The 18279-nt window shown below is 35.0% G+C and overlaps 3 protein-coding genes across 3 annotated transcripts in view; all 3 read right to left on the bottom strand.

Moving 5' to 3' along the window:
* Positions 1 to 10341, bottom strand: part of LOC311079683 (uncharacterized protein) — a 49896-nt gene extending 39555 nt beyond the window's left edge. The window contains exon 1 of the mRNA XM_084109322.1: positions 10275 to 10341. The gene's annotated coding sequence lies outside the window, so the exon portion shown is untranslated. The remainder of the gene's footprint in view (positions 1 to 10274) is intronic.
* LOC311079681 (uncharacterized protein) lies at positions 8063 to 10332 on the bottom strand. Its single transcript, XM_084109320.1, has 7 exons — positions 10275 to 10332; positions 9693 to 9787; positions 9255 to 9605; positions 8803 to 9162; positions 8604 to 8708; positions 8473 to 8507; positions 8063 to 8246 (listed from the first exon to the last, which is right to left on the bottom strand). The coding sequence occupies exons 2-7, from the start codon at positions 9736 to 9738 to the stop codon at positions 8193 to 8195; spliced, it is 951 nt and encodes a 316-aa protein (XP_083965446.1). The 5' UTR covers positions 9739 to 9787; positions 10275 to 10332; the 3' UTR covers positions 8063 to 8192.
* A 3804-nt stretch (positions 10342 to 14145) lies between the features above and the next one.
* LOC311079676 (uncharacterized protein) overlaps positions 14146 to 18279 on the bottom strand; it is a 61793-nt gene continuing 57659 nt past the window's right edge. The window contains exon 7 of the mRNA XM_084109315.1: positions 14146 to 14200. The gene's annotated coding sequence lies outside the window, so the exon portion shown is untranslated. The remainder of the gene's footprint in view (positions 14201 to 18279) is intronic.

Here is an 18279-nt window from a genome sequence, read left to right on the forward strand (position 1 = left end):
CCTAGCCTGCTCCCTGAATTCAATGCGTTCACAGTCTCTTTCACGGGCACCAAACCAACAATTACTAAAAACACACGCAAAAACTGATTTTGCAGGGCATTTTGCACTAGTTAAGTATAAAAAGAGACATACAGCAAGATACAAAAACAATAATGGATAAAGCTTTTTTAGTTATTTACTTGCACAATAGAAATGTGAAGCCACACATTTATATTACATTGTTATATTTTGTGGGGGGACATTATAGGCATGTATGTAGATATCACAGAACATGCATCTTACACAACACCATTTATGAATAATTACTTTGTAAGCTAAAAATCATGTCTTACATTTGCACTACAAACAAGGAATTTGTGGCATGTGCTTTGAGAAATTATCATCTTAATTTAGATACTTTCAAGTATCAAAAACACAATATTATTTAAGTACAGTTTAAGTTAAGTACAAATCTGTGGTCTGGTTTCTGTTCTATATAAATGACCATATGTACATGTACAACCAACTATATGTAAATCTCAAATAACATGATAAAAAGGTAAGGAAATTACAGAATAATATGAAAAAGACTTGCGATGTGACATTAATTGTTGCAAATCTGGTATGTATACACACTGTTACAAAGCAGTGCTGAAAATATACAGTAAAACATGTTGTACCTCATAAACTAGGCTTGAATGGGAAACTGTTACTTCTGTTTTGCGATTATTGGCATTCTTTCACTATACATGCTGTATGTCACCAGAGAGTGTTCTTGAGTAATCTTTACTTTGAGTCCATTTGCCATGAAAGAATTGTGAGCTGCATAACTCAGAATGTCTTCACCCTACAATAATGCAGAAGAAGAAACAAACATCAAAGACATTGTCACAAAAAATGAGACCCACTAGCATAATAATTTGCATGTGATAAGACTTTCTTTATGATTCTAATTAATAAATATATGATTTGAATCTCAAACATAAAACCAGAAACTTACTTGACTCTCTTGAGGTTTGTGGATTGTGGGTGAATAAGAAAATTGTTTTATTAAAAAGATAATAAAATATAATATTTCTGTAGTGGCAATTGTTGTATTTTCATAAATATTGTTAAAATAAATACTGTAGATGTCTTATCAATGTGTGGTAAAAAAAACTACCTTACCTTTATTCGGATTCTGGCATAGTTTTATGGCCAGAAATACAGTTAAAGTAAAAAATATGATGTTTGAAATCCCAAGAACAAGCAGGGCTGTATTCACACCACTCTCTGAAAAGACATAATTCATATTACTGATAACAGATCAGTCCATTGCTATTATTTCCCACAATTAATGATTTAAATGCTCCTCCTGGGTGGCAAAATTAAATATGTCTCCAAAAACCTTACCTCTAAAATTGAGTTGAGTTCCTTTTCCAAACAGTATCTCTCCACATGCGGCCACAGCGCAGTAGTAAATCCCAGCATCAGAGTCACTGATGTTGCTCTTGAGGAGATTGTAGACGCAGCTCTGCGTTTGAGACTCACTGCTGTTCTTACACTGACCATTTCTCTCTCCTTTGGTGTAAAGGACTCCTTGAGAGTCTCCCAAGCTTTGTCTGAACCAGTAGACGCTGTGTTCTCCAGCACAACTCTCACTGAAGATGCTGCACTGCAAATTCACTGAATCCCCTGGATGAAGCGTGTCTATCAAAGACTGCTGAAGAGTTGTGTGTGCTTTTAAATCTTGCTGAACAACATTCACTTCAGAAGTACAGACTGCAAAATTAAGCACACATTAGATAGCTTTAGAGTTAAATGTGTTATAAAGTGTTAAATGTTTGAGTTGTTTATATGTTTACAAAGCATAAGCATTTAGGTATATTTACATATTGTTGAGGAAAGCAAAAGAATGAAGTAATATCTTATGATCAGTCGTCTTCCAAAATTATCCTCAGGCTTGGAATTCCCCTGAAAAAGCAAACGAATGAGCCACACAATCACACACGCTAAAGAATAAGGGTATCACTAGACTGTGTACTTCAAAAGTATCGCGATACTCGGAAATGAAAAACGTCACGATACCTAAATTTATCAGTATCGATACTTTAAAAAAAAAACGCCTCCCTATGGACGTCTGTTTTTTTTCCTGACGCACGCAGAAAAGAACCTGCCGCTGTCAGTGTCATGTGACAAAACACTACAGCGACATGGCTGCATTATGAAACGCGTGCATGCTAGAAATAGAACCGACGCCTATTTTTCACGTGACACGCACGCGTGTTGGAAGCGTTTCCAGGCAAAATAGAATAGGAAAAGATGTTTCTGTCATTTTGACATGAATACATATTAATCAATGACATTTTGATGTTTGAAAGTTTTGACAAATACAATATAAAATGTAATTTGCACCTCTCAATACAGAACGAATTATTCTGTAGCATATTTTGCCGTCAACACTGCCGACGTTGTCTTTGCTGCTATATATTTATGTTTAACATTAAGTATAGGCCTTCCACAACTCTCTCCCCACGTCAAATATATCACCAATGAGGCTTATCATATGTTACCAATATTAAACATTGTTTAATATAATCGCTGTTCATATTTTTATTCAAAGTTCAGAATCAAGATAAAGCTCTTATGTTTCTTATGATAAATGAGATAATGCTGCTAAATTTATATATTTTTTTACCTTGAATGTCATTGCTCTAATTTATTTTTTATATTTTTATATTTCATATATTTTCAATTTGTATGAATCTTCCATCAGCCGTCTGTTTAAACCATGCTTTTGTCGATTGCAGAAGTTTTGAAAAGCTGCAAGTAAGATTCACATCCTCTCCAGTTCGAACTACTTTTACATCTTCCTGAACAACATCCACATTAGAGGACACATCAGAGAAGCAGACTGCAAAATCAAGCAGGTACATTTAATTGACAGAGTTCTGATAAATAGACATTAAATAGTGTTCTGTTGAATAGGAAAGAATTCAAGTATATTTACCTATTGTTGAGAAGAACAAAATTATTAAATAATATCTCATGATCACTTGTCTTCCAAAATTATCCTCGTATTTTAAATTCCCCTGGGGAAAAAAACAACAAAAACAAAACACGAATAAGCCCAAAACAACCCTTTCACGCCTGGTATATAATAGAGGCAGACCAGTCGACTGTCCATATACCATGTGTCCTTCAATCTCTGCTTCAAACAAATGAGGTGCATATACACTTCTGTCTTATTTATTCACACGGCTGTAAAAGCTGATTGGTCATTTGAAAAGGGTTTTGAAGTTGGTGAAAACCACTTCTGTGACAGCAGCCAATCAACTGATGCGGTGTTGGAGTTATAATACCCCCCCCCCCCCCCCCCCCCCAAAAAAAGTTGATAATTACATTAACATGTGGAAATAATAAGGAAGACTATAATTAAAAATATGATCAGATATTAAGCTATTTTCACAAATTAAGTACCTTTTCCCGATACATACTAGAGTGTTTTAAAACAGCTTTACTGAAAATCACAGACACATTTCCTACACTGTAACTGAATCTCATAAATGCTAAGGATTTTTTTTTTTTTTAAGAATTGCTTTTTGAAGTTAAAGGAAATATGATTGCGGTTGTAAGCTACATTTCAAAGTTGGCAGATGGGTCAGATCTGAGTGCTGGTAAGCATTTACCACTGTGTAGTGGAGTGAGACTGACCCCGTCCTCCGTTTCTGTTTGTTTTCACACGTCTTTTTTCACACCTGTTGCTGCAACAAAACCACAACATGTTAAAACCCAACTACCCTTCCATTGCAAAAAAAGAAGAAGAAAAAAAGCCTTCTTTATGTACCGTAGACAGACAACGATTAACGGAACAGAAATTCTGTATGACGTTTGATAAACTGCCTACTGCATATTAAAACTATAAGGTACACATAACAATGGTTAGCATCTGTATGTATATAAATATGGTTAATGATTATTTTGTCAGTATCATAAGAACAAAAACAGGAAATGAGTCTCTTCACTGAAAACAATGGCCTAATGCAGCAGTTATTTTTGTGGGTGAGGTAGCAGTAGAAAAAACACATTTTTATTCATTTTAAAAAATTATTATTGAAAAATAACATGTTTCTCTTTTCCCCATAATATTTCTGACGGACCCGATGGCAAGATTGATGATGATGATGTTCTGACCAAATCGTCCCCCCTCATTCGGCGAGAAGCGGAAAGGTTGAATTAATCCTTTGGAAGAAGATTAGTCTTCGTGGTTAATCCTCGCAGTCGTTACAGCCTTAAATCATTAAAGTCAGAAGTGTATGGGACACAGATTTGTAATTTCAGCACCAAGGACAGAGACACAATAACTAATTTTGCACTGAAATAAAACATGACCTAACATAAATCTTTTCATATTCATATTAATGCACAAACAGAATTTTCAGAAGTTCAACACTTGAATAAAACACATGCAAACTGATCATAATCTGACAAATATTCCTCAAAGCAGTGAACCAGGATAGCTATGAAATGCATATTTAATGTTTCACAATGCAATATTCAATTTAAAAAAAGATGCTTCTATTGCACAATATGGTTCATTTTTAAAGAGCCTTAAATAAATCTCATGTTCAGATATTGCTTAAATTTAAGTTATGTTTCAAAGTTAATGTTTTCATAAGTCTTTGATGATCTGATGTAAAGTGGACATTTGAGTTGATTCTTAAACACAAAAGTACCTAAGCCATCATACAAGACTACACACACAACCCACACACCAGATCAAAGAGATAAGAGCACTTCAGCTATATTGTGTTCACAGAAATAATGTATTTTTTGCCCACTAACAGGCTCACTGGATTTCATTCACAAAACACATGATCATTTTGGGCCTTGTTTACACCACTATAAACCTACGGCAGACTCAGACTCTGTCCATATAAGGAGAGGATGTGACTCTAGCTGTCAGAGATGAGCTGCATCATTTCCTGTCGCATGAGAGGCAGGAAGAAACTGATCATTATGTGAGAGTCGCTGGGGTGAATGTCAGCAGATACATTTTCAGCATTTGAGGTGTCTCATTTTAATTAATATATGTAAGGCTTTTAACTTTAAGCGCAATATATTGTATATATATATACACATACTGTATATATAACCCCACACACACACACACACACACACACACACACACACACACACACACACACACACACACAAGCTTTGAACTATGATATCTGTTTGCATGCACATGTGTGACACATGCACTTCATGGCTAAAGCAGTTTCCTACCCACAAGACTGACCTCTGTCTGTTTTTAACACACTCTGAATCAAAACCAAGAAACAACATTCAAACAGTCAACCACTGCAAGTTGCTTTCCATTGTTAGAGAAAAAAACATCTTAGAAAAGTTGAGGCCTAAGAAAAAGTTACAGTAGTTTCAGCTATGACAACTATGATGAGGTAAAATATATAATCTTAAAAATATATATCCATTAAACATATATTACCTTGTCAGTCCTTTTAGCCTGTTGTACAACGATCGGTCAATCCAGTCACCCTCAGAAGAGGAAAGTGCAAATTTCTCTAAAAGAGAGCAAAAAGCTATTTTCATTGCTATTAGGAGAAAGATCTCAGAAAACACCAATTATTATTGCTATTTTTTTGGGTTCTCTCTGCCGGTGTGAAGGCGCCTTCCAGCGGTGTGTGGATCCAGCGCACTGTTCATTCAGAGCTTCATTAATCCCTGGGTATTTCGGCTGAAAGAGCAGATCTACCAGAAAGACTCGGAAGGCGAGATTATATCACAATGACGTTTATTAATTCATAGACCAGAAAATGAAAACAAAAATATTGGATGGTAAAGTTTTGTATTGGAGTGGCTCGTTTTGTTACCACTTGAAGGTGATTGGGCTAGACCTAGACGTTCTTGGTATTAAAAGAAACCTCTTTACATTTCATAATTTATAGTGTATAGGATGTTATGATAAAATGCATCATAATATTTTTACCTTTGTGTAAAAACTGCACAAATTCTCCATGCCACCATAAACATGCAAGATGGAACAAAGACGTTCTCCCGAACATCTTTGATTGGTCACCTCACCAAATGTGTGTGAACTGATAGGGCCTTTAAGAGTTCTCTGATCAGTTCAGATCTTCGCTCTATCTCTTTTGAGACACTACGTTTCCTGTCTCCTTCCGGCATCTTTATCTTCAAGTTACCTTCATTCAACATGGACCACCCAGAAGAACCCAAACAAATGCTTCAGCGCACTCCTGACAAAATCATCAAGAATTTCCAGAATTCACTGCATCTGGACTTGTTCAGCAACAGAAGTCAATGCAAGTACCCATTCACAGCCTTTATTTAAAGCCTTTATAAGTTATTGTGCCCCTTTTAAGGTGACCCTGATTCTTTGATGTTTCTCGTACGTTGTGGTTAACTGATGGTAATATTGCCTTACTCTTCACTTCTCTCTTTCTTTACTTTCTTTATTCCATACCCATAGTTTTGTTTATTAAACCATTATATCCAAGCTTTATAGTTCTACCAGAAAGACTCGGGAGGCAAAATTATGTAACAAAGCATAAATCTATTAACAGCCCAGCAAGCAAGTATTATGATATAAAGTTCTTTGGATCTTAATGGATTCGTCAATTCCTGCCTGAAGACGAAGGCGGGGTGCAGCCGACCCCCGGGAGGTATGGGAAGAGACCATCCTGGTGGTGGTGAGGAGGACGGAGGTGAATGTTGGCGTCAGCATCTCCGAACTCAGACATGTGTAAATACCGATCTTTTATACTACTAGTATTAGAGCACGATTGGTTAGATGAGAAAGTAATTAGTGACGTAACGATTGAGTCTTCCTGGCAGAATTTACACTAAAGCTCCCATTCTCTGTGTTTGCCACTCACAAAATCAAAGTCACTTAAACATATTGATCTTGGCCAGGAAGATAATTTATTTCCTAGAATTGATAATTGATTATGTTGTCTGTTCTTTGAACGAACTGATTAAATAATTGTACTATTAATTCTGCTACAGTCAATTCTAAAATTAATCGAAACATTTATAATTAATTATATTTTGTTATAATTAATTATACATATTTCCCTTTTGAGCTAATTTGTTACATAAGAAAATAGTACAAATATTTAAGCAATAAAGTATGATCCATACAATGACAGCAGCAATAGGTCCACAATATGTGAAGGTCTTATTTCCTGTCAGTGTGTGTACATTTAATAAAATTGCAGTTTACCTAAGGGATATTCTTTGAAAAGGTTTCAGCGCAATGCACTGAGCTTTCATTTGAGTAAATAACATTGAGGTTGTCAGGGTGTGGTGCAGGCAGAAGAAGACGAGAAGGCAAAAGGCTCCAATACAAACTTTACTTACTATATAATTCCAGTAGGTACACACACACGCGCGCACACACACGCGCACACACACGCGCACACACACACACACACACACACACACTACTAACACTGGTGAACACTAATGACAGAAACACAGGTGGAACAGATGATAATTAACTAGACACAGGTGATACGGATGAACTGATAATGACTGAAGACGACACGTGACGAGATGACAGGTAGACAAGTCCAATGAAAACAAACTAAACAGAACACAACAGTGACAGAGGTTTAATATACTATGATTAAGACATTTATTTATTATATTATTTATGTTTTCTCATGGTATCTGACATCCTGACATCTGTCCTCTGACAAATTAAACACTCTAGTATTGAATTATAATTTTTTATTATTTAAAAAAAAAAAAATCATATTCAGTATGAAACAAAAAAGCAGGAAAATTGTATTTCTAAGCATAAAACCAACATTTTAACCATTAACATTTATATCGAATGTACTGTATAAGCATAATCAATGGAAGATATAACACATCTTCCACAATGTTTAATTTTTTACAAGAGAAAAGATTTGAAAGAAATATATCAGGTTTCATACAGTGCAACTTAAGCTCATACAGTATCAACAGCAGTTTGATGTTGATTTCCACAGTTAATGTCCATACTGTATTATTGTAAATTCATGTCCTAGTTTTTTTTAATACAAACTAAGGCATGTGTTGTAATCATTTGATGTGGTAAATTTTGCCATTTAAAAATGTCTTCTTTCAAACAACTGCTAAATGCCTGATAGATGAGGTGAAAGTCAAACTTTTGTTCTGCCAGTTTTATTCCTTAAGCCTTCTAAAGGTTAAATACGTTTGTGATACGTTGTATAATTGACTGTAGTGCTGGTGTCATCAGCCTGAAACAGAACCACAGTTATAATGATACATAGATTCAAATATTTTGATTATGAACATACAATACAAATAGAATTAAAATTGGAAAAACCAAAACCGATTAAAACTTCATGCAGACATTATGCAGTTTCACATTTTATCTGTAAATGTATATTGGAATAAAGCACACAAAGCCGAGTCTGAAAGCAATCAAATAAAGAGAAAATAAATCAAAAGAAAAAGTCTTACCATTGATTTATCAAGCACAATATATGGGATCCCGTCTTGAGTAAACAATAAGAACGTATATATTACATCTGCACTGAAACTTGTAGACATTGCTTTGAATACTAGAGTTAAATAAAGCATGTAAATCTTACCTTTCTGCTGGTGTTTGCACAACTGTGAGCCCAGAATTATGATCACAATCACTGATAAACTGTTTGAAGCTACTAAAACTAGGGCAATTGCACTCCATGGTGTATCTGCAGATGTGAAAAATAACTTCTTTTTAAAAGATATTAAGTGATACAACAACACCATGAGATTTAGATTTTCTGTAGCAAATTCAGTGGATACCTGGCCCTGGTGAATCAACTTTTCTTCCTTCTCCAAACAGTATCTCTCCACATGTGGCCACAGCGCAGTAATAAATCCCAGCATCATTGTGACTGAGGTTCTTCTTGGGCAAGTTGTAGACACATTTGTGTGTGGTAGAGTTCCCATCAGATCTCCTCTCACACTGAGCGTTCCTGCGTTCCTGAGTGTAAATGATTCCTGGAGGAGATTCTCCAGATTCATGTCTGAACCAGTAGACGTTGTGTTCTCCTGCACAGCTCTGAGTGACGACGGCACACTGCAGGGCCGCTGCAGACTCTTCTGGATGATCTGGATCTGTCTCAGGTCTCTGATGCTCTGAGTCAATGCTCAGCTGTCCATCTGAAAAGAAATAACAATAACATAATGCTTGTTTGACCAGACACAATGTACTGTATGTAGCACAGTCAGATTTAAGTGAATATTCTGCTTACCTTTAATAATGAGATCAGTGCCTTCACCAAAATAAAAATTAACATATATATATTTAATACAAAAGTATGTTGCAGTGTCTGATTCTTCTGTATTTGTGATGCTCAGATTAAAACTGCTCTCGTCTTTTGTTACAAAAAAGCGTTTATGTTTGTCAAAGCCATTTTCAAAGACGACAGGTAAAGCTTGATATGATGAAACAATTGGAAGGGGGTTCTCTCCGACTCTTCGCTTGACCCAAACAACGCTGGTTCTTGACTCTCTGGGTAAAATACAGGTGAAGTTAACACTGTCTCCAGCTTGAACAATCTTCAGATGATTCTGAGCCACGACGTCTGCATTATCTGAGCTGCCTAGAAAAATGTAATATGAAATGTCATGGCTGATAAAATAGTTAATATTGTTTGTGGTAGATTTGCTTCATTATGCATTATACTTACATTTTGAAAGGTAAAACAAATGAAAGATGAAAAAATGATGAATCATGTTTAGGAGATAGTTCCAAACAGTCTGATTTAGAACCTCTGAAGTGAATCTTAGGAAAATAACAATAATAAAAAAAATCATAAAGAAAACAGTGGTTGAGTTATGCATTTCAAATTGCCAAATTAATCCTCAAATGGATAAACCGAGCACAACATGATTTATTGTCTTAAATTAAACCACCTAATTAAGATACAAGACTGTTTAACATTGTGTGGATCACAAATATTTTTTAAACATACATTTTAATGCAAGACGACATGTTGTTTATGCATATAGATATTTGGTAAAAAATCGTGTTTTGGAAAGCTGATTAAAAAAAAAAACCGGAAAATAGATTGATCCAATAGATCAGTCAGTCCAATTTGATTTATGTCTAGCATATATTTTCCAAATCAGTGTAGTTTAACAATAGTTGTAGTTGACAGACAGGAACAAGCAAATGACAATAAAAATAAACCAATTAAAAAAAGGTATTAACAAAACTCCATAAAGTAAGAATAATAAAAAAAGAGGTTCTGTTTTTAGTCTCAACTTACAGACTTCATTAAAGATCAATGTTGGTTTTCATGTAGAGCCGATGACAGGTTTATCTTCCTCCTCAACACAGTCCGAAAGAGAAGACAGAGAGAGATTCACCTTTATATACTGTACCTCCCTGTACTAAAGAAAAAACACATTTACAGTACATGATTCTATTGGCTGATTCATCTTAATGTTAATGGTGTGTTCATGATCATGGTGACCACATCTATAGTTTTCCACTAGATTGACACATTTAAAATGTCATTTGTAATCTATGAATGTTTATTGACAGAAATTAACATATTAACACATCAAAGTAGTTACAGTATGTTTATTTAAATGTGTGGCATGGCATCAATTGTCACTCCATGATATTGGAAAGACATGTTTGTTTGTTTGTTGCTTTTCATCAGAAGAGGCTGAATCTGTAACTGACAAATACTGAATTTCTGCAAGGTTTCATGTGGAAACTTTTTTCTTCCAACAGTGTGACAACATCTGAAGTTTGTTTTTTCTTACTTCCTGCTTTCACACTTTGACCACAGCTGAAGGATCCTGCACCACTATTGTGCAGCAACAGAAATTCATGACCAGAACTAGGCTAACACCAGAACCAGTGCAATACTTTGACCTTTCAACCCCTGAAATGTTTTGTCTGTGCCTGCCTGTGTTTTGCATCAAAATATCATGTTCAGAATTATATTTAATCAAACTTTTAAAAAAAGTATTTGGGCCATGTGGCCACTATGTAACTTTTTTTTGTGTGTGTTCAAAATCAACAACATTTAAATAATAAATCAATACATCACCAATAAGTGTTTTGCCTTACCCCGATTCAATATGGTAAGTCTATTGTATGTGTTTATATTTTAGGCCGAGCAGAATTGCATACATATGTCACTCACCCGCGCGTGTCTCTCATCATATCCGTAAATAGAGAAAAGCTGATTCTGCTACTTTGACGTGTGTATGGTGTGGGAGTGACAGAGGTTAGTTGTCACAGTGAGTGAGAAAGGTTGACATGGAGCCGCTAAATCTCCAACCGGAATCACCTGTTTTAATAAAATGGCAAACAGAGGAGAGTCTGCTGGCAAAAAGAGAATGAGACCGAACTTGTAATACAACAAGAATCAACATTGGCTTGGCTTTTATGAGATGGCGAGAACTGTGGGATTTGAACTGTTGTAAAAGCGACTCAGAGACAACAGGTGGGAAAGTTATTTTATTGAACAGTTTAATTGCCATGTCGCTCTATAACAGAGTTAATTGTAAAGCATGATCTATTGTGAAGGGTCATTTCATTTTGGTTGTTGTAGCGCTGTGCTGGAATTTATTTTCAAGAAAGTACCATGTCTATTAATGCTAGTCAGCTTGAGATCCTTTCCATCTAAACTGGTTATATCTCTGAAGTCTACTAGTGAATGTTTTATGACCAGTATAATAACCATATTCATCCACACAGTCACACAGAGCTGAAGCACAACCAAAACAATGTTCTTCTGCAAAATGCATGCAGTTTTTTTTTGTTTTTTTTATCGCTAGAGGGCCAAACGTTACATATAGTGCACCTTTCATTAGAAAGCAAATACTCACATAAAATGGAACATTTGGAGACAGAATAAATGCAACATTATTCATTATTTGGCATTATTATTCTGCCTTTCAGTTAAGTATTAATATTATTAATTATCACTCACTTTTCTATTTGTACTAAAGCAAAATAAAATAAAATAAAATAAAAATGTTAACGTGATCAAAAAAACATGCCATTTTGGCAGTTGTTGAACTTCCTCTATAATTAAGGTCAGAAAACAAACAAACAATGCATTTAATGGAAAAAAAAAGATCCCCTCAGAAAGGTGTTTGTGGGCTGTGAAGGAGTGTGGGCGGTAAGGTAAGAGCAGGGCCACCAGTCCTGCGGTTGGAAAAGTACTAAAAATATTCAGGTCACATAAACATCCTGATAAAGAAAGCATATCAATTTATTCATTCATCCATTTATTGAAACCTCTGCTCATGTTATGCAGTAATTCATCTGCCTTTTGTAAGCAGTTCAATTATTAGTAGTTTACACGATTTTGAAATGGTATAATTTATTCCTGTGATCCAAAGCAACATTAGTGAACACAAACAGACATTTTATATCATCCTAAAGCCATTTGTTAGAGTGAAGTAGTAGTATTGTATTTGTTTTTTGTTTGTTTTTTAAATGAAGTTTAGCTCAGAAAGTCTTAAAGTATGTTTATTTCATCCATTACAGTTTATACTGAGGTTCCTCAATGTGAACGGGAAAGGGATCATTTCTTCTTTTAAGAGAAACACCATTAAGAGTTAGAATCCATCGGCCTGGTCATTCTGCTGCTGAATGCACAGCAAGCCTTACGGCCTATTTTAATGTCTTCAGGGTAGCTTTTAATACATTTCTCCACCAGAAGGAGCTTGTGTGCACGTCTTGTCAATCATACCATATCTGTCTTCCTGTATTATTGCATATACATATTTCCCTTTCAAAGACTCTTAAGTGCTTGAATGCTTGTAAAAAGTACCATCACTGAGATTTGCTGCTACCTATAAAATGTTTTTAAAAGGGCATATTATTAATTGAGGCAAATTGGACACATATTGTAGTCTAGGACTAAAATACAGCAAATTTATCACAATTTTAATAGTTATAGTATGAAAGATTCCTATTCAGAACAAAGACATAAATTGTCTTAATATTTACTGCATGAGTTAACTGCATATTAACCATTACCTGCACATAGACAATAACCTCTGTCCTCATCGTTGTTTATTTGCAGGTAAAAAGACTGTTACAATATAGTAATTATAGTATCTATTTTTTATGGTTAAAGACAATTATAAAACACACAATTACTGTACTTCAGATATCTACAGTGTGCAAAATAAAAAATAACTTATTTTGACTCATGGTCTGCATGGACGTGTCAAAGGTCAAGATGAACTATCAGTACAATCTGTTACTGAATTCATAATTATATTGCACAAAGAAAATCTACGTGCTCTAGTTTATTAATGGGCTTTGTCATATCTTTGTGAACAATGATGTCATCAATTTCTGGATAGATTCAGTATCTAATGAAATCATGCTACATTCAAAATGACTTAATTTTATTTCAGAACCACGGACAGGGATTTAACACAATTTCAGCACATGTTGGAGCTGTGATGTGCTCTAATTCAGTGGAGAAATAAAGGTCCCACTTTATATTAAGTGTCTTTAACTACTATGTACTAACATAAAAATTAATAATTTGATACAATGCACTTATTGTGTACATACATGTTTTACATTGTATTTATATAAAATACCTACATGGAATTACATCTGTAACCCAATTTCTGTAATTACAGGTATAATTACACTGTTGACCCTTCCCTAAACCTTAACTCACCCTTAAACCAACCCATACCACCACACCTGTCCCGTATCCACCTCAATAGCAGCAAAAGTGTTTTTCCATATAATATGAATTCAATATAAGTGCATTGTACTGATTTATTGATGTTAGTACATTAAAGACAGCTAATGTAAAGTGTGACCGAAATAATTCAACAGAAAGTCAACCAGTCTCACTCACTCATTTCTTTAGTATAATGTACATTATTTGATGCACATTCAAACGATACATTTATAAATGGACAGGACAATGATTATGGATAACTTATTTGATAGTTTGATAGTTCAATCATCATTTCAGGTTTTGGTCTTGGTATCTGACATTGGAAAATGACAACTTTTATAGATTCTAAATAGAAACCTCTGAATACTGTGTAAGTAAAACTTACTTATCTATTGTTATCTTACACGTGTATATATTGAATTATCTTGTGAGTCACTTTTGCTGGGTCTTCTAAAGGTGGAGGGATTTTGTTGAAAGCTCACAGCTGTATAATTCAAAGCATCTGAGTCATCAGCCTGGCATAGAACATTAAGTATTAATCATTCAGTCAAATATATTGCCTGTATATTGCCTATATATATAGTTTCCTGTATGTCCTGAGTGACTGAGATTACCTGCAGTATAAAAAAAAAAATACAGTATGTACAGTACATGTTTACCCAATCCACTTGTGGTAAGTGGAAGTATATACACACACAAAATATAACGGTCACTGTGACTTTGCCAAGTAAGACATGTTCCTGGTTCAACATATTTTAATGATCCTGGAACAACATTCCTGTCTGAAAATTTGGTCCTAACCTTACCCATAAGTAACCCATAAAAAAATCATATGGAAATGATAGGTGAATAACACTGATGTAGAAACACCTAACCCTGGTTGTAAGCCTAAACTTGTCCCTAATATCTGATTAGTTGATTGGAATGTTCGAGGATCAACAAAGATGCTGATCCAGGAACTTGTACTTGATGAAATCACTTCCACCCAATATATACAGGCTACATACAATTACATAAGTGCATCTGTTTGCATCAGTGCATACTTTTGCAATTATGATTTGCACACATCACAGTTTATTAATTTTCCAAATATATGACTGACCCCACTGGTGTGTCTTCACACCTCTCTCTGAAACCACACTTACACCATTCTCAGAAAAAAAATACTTGCCTCCATCATCGGAGTAAAAAATAACCCTTCCATTGTATATTTTTGTTACAGCTTATTCAATTTAAGGGTTTTATATACAGTATATAATCAGTTTCAACCATAGGTTTCAAATAGGTCACAATATTTTTTTTCCCACCCTAACTGCCACCATCCCAGTTTATAAAATATACAAGCACAATTTCCTGGACCCCCTTTCAACAGAAGTTCTTCATGATATAAAATAGTACCATTAAATAAAACCGAAAGAAAAGCGTCTTTAGGCCTAATTTGCCTCGCTGTCTGCACGCACATGCTGCACCCGCAGTGTAGTCAGTGTTGCCAGATTGGGACGGTGATTTCCAGCCCAAAAGCTCACCAAAACCCGCCCACTACAAGAAAAAATTGTTACAGGTAACAGCTGTGTTTTTAATGTTAATTAAACAACAAAAGACAAGGAAATCACTCACTGCTCTTGACTTAATAGCTTTTTGTAACTTTAATTTTAAGGATTAATCTTTAATTTATACAGTGAAATATGCAATGTTATTTTATTTGTATCTTTGCTCTATTGTATTTATTTGGGCTGTTGCTTGTAGTTTGATTATTTGATCTTATTTTCTTTATTTCTATTTGACAGTTGTCCTTTTTTCTTTGATCATAGCACATACCTTTTTATGTTCCCTATCGAGGGAACTTGCGCTGCGTCGGAAGTAGCGACGCTATGTGAACACCACTGCGTGATTGCGTCTGTAGCACCTGTATAATCACTCATTGGTGGAACATTGTCCAGGATCGCTTTTCTGCTATCATCCTCCACGCTAAGGTTCATGTGGTGGCCATAGCTGCCAAGCACCTTGGCTGATTGACATCTAGGGAGACACACTCTGGTATCTTGTTTCCTTTGTGGTGCACTGAGGTTAAGACCTACTATACATGCAAGAGTTCTGGGGCTTTCTAGAGAAGTAGTTTTGCAGGCCTTTTATCATCCTCCACTTGTGTCGGCAGACCAAGGAAAGCTCCAGGGGCTCAGGTGATTATGTCCTAAGCTGTCCTCGACATGATTGATAATGATGACACACTTGTTAGTATGGCGTAGTGGTGGGTATTATCTTTCCCATAGCGTCGCTACTTCCGACGCAGTGAGAGTTCCCTCGAAAGGGTTATGACTGTAACCATTTGAGAAGGGAACGAGATGCTGCGTCGCCCTGAGATACTTCTGGCATGGTTCTTTGAATCGTGGTCATAGATGTAGCCCCAGGTAAAGATGAATAATTAGGGTAAACAAATATTGCAACAATGCTTATCAGACAATGCTTATAATTTTAATTCTGACATCTTTCTTTTAAGGTTGTAAGTAAACCCTTTAAAATTTCAAGAGCTTTATCAAGTTAATCATTACATATTATTTTTATTATTTTGACATAATACTGTATTGTATTTTTATTACCAACATTTCTGAGCTATTTTGGATATATATATATTGGAAGCAGTGTGATTTTACCCTGCTCTCACTCAGATGACTTAATACATTCTATTTCATGGTATAAACATTCTTTTGGCAAGAAACCACTTCTTATGGCATATTCAGAACATGAATCAGGAAGCGTTACATATCAAAATGACTTTAACAAGACAAATGGATATTTTATCAGAATTGGAAGAGGCTCTTTTAATTTGAGCATCATTCACGTGGAGGAATATGATTTTGCAAACTACTATTGTGCTGTGAGTTTCTTGAACATTATTAAATTTGGAGAAGGGACGATTCTGCTACCTAAAGGTGAGTTAATGACAATATTTGACTTCACATAAATGAGTATTGTTTTAATGTATTTACAGTGGTACCACGAAAGCAATTCAAAAGCACACTGAGCCGTCTAATCTCTAATCGCTCTAACTAACTATATGTCATACACTGATATGTAAGTTAGGCCTATATAAGATATACGTTTAAAACTGCCTAACATTACCAAATTAAATATTGTTGAACCCATGAGGAGGAAACAAATGAAGCTTTGGGGGTGTTGATGGACTTGATCTACTCCTGTTTTGATCATCATTCTGAATCTGGATGAAGTCTTCGACAAAAATTCAATTTTCTCAGCTTTCTGTTTGAAATGTTGCTTTTTTAAATGAAACTTACCCACATTCAAGTGTTAATAAAAAGGATGAAGCGAGCATAAATTGTCTTCAATATTGTGAATGATTAATCCATACATGTTTCTTTTCTCTCTCTCTCGCTCTCTTTTTACAGTATATAATCAGTTTCAACCATAGGTTTCAAATAGGTCAATATTTTTTTTCCCCACCCTAACTGCTACCATCAGTTTATAAAATATACAAGCACAATTTCCTGGACCCCCTTTCAGCAGAAGTTCTTCATGATATAAAATAGTACCATTAAATAAAACCGAAAGAAAAGCGTCTTTAGGCCTAATTTGCCTCGCTGTCTGCACGCACATGCTGCACCCGCAGTGTAGTCCGATTCACAAATGACTCTTACGAACCGGATCTTTAAAGTGAATCAAAACAAATGATTCTTACAAGCCAGTGTTTTAGTGTTTTGTTCAAAATAACTGAACAAACTCAGTCAGCGCGGTTACTGAATCAACGTCTGAACACTCTTTGAACGGCAAGATACAGTAGCAGTAACTTCTTTTCACCAGGTAAAATACTAAACATACTCTTACAGACAAGATCAGACATGAGAATATGATTATAGCCTACAGCTCTGTTTGAATGGGACTAGTTGTCCTCGATGTGGCCAGTGAAATTAATGATTCACAGATGTGATTTTTAAATCGAACACGTCTGTTTTTTTATTATAACACTTCTCGTTTATTTTGACTTTTTGTCAAATGCAGATTCTCAGGTTGCCTGCTCCACGATGAATAGACCTTTCAATTGATGAAAGCTAGCTATTTGCAGCATTAGTTATAATCATTTCCCTTATGTTAATCGCATATATGAGTCTCAATGAAACTTATTATTCACATCAAGTTGTATCTACCTTAATTACAAATATATATTTTGTATTTTAATTATGTTAAACCCATATTCAGATTACAGGACTTTCCTCCCACACCCAGACACTCTCTCCTCACAACTAGTCCTTTCGAATCGGTTCATGAAATCCCAGACGTCCTTTGACCTGTGGTAGGAAGAAGATGCATTTACTCTTTTAAATCCAGACATGACCAAGGTGTCATGTACAAGGTGTCATGTAGGCCACACAAAATCTTTTATAGATTTAAATGTATAAAACGTTGTCTTATATTGTATTATATTTTTCTTTTTAAATGTTCTCTAATGTATAATTTGTATTGGCAATGAAGCTGATGTGGCAATAAACTCAAACAATTCTACTTTTTGTTTCACTTAAACTTGATGCACTATACTTGTGATATATATTTAATGCAAATACTGTAAGAATTGAGAAATTGG

This window comes from Abramis brama (assembly GCF_963993115.1).
Source record: "Abramis brama genome assembly, chromosome: 3".
Taxonomy (NCBI): domain Eukaryota; kingdom Metazoa; phylum Chordata; class Actinopteri; order Cypriniformes; family Leuciscidae; genus Abramis; species Abramis brama.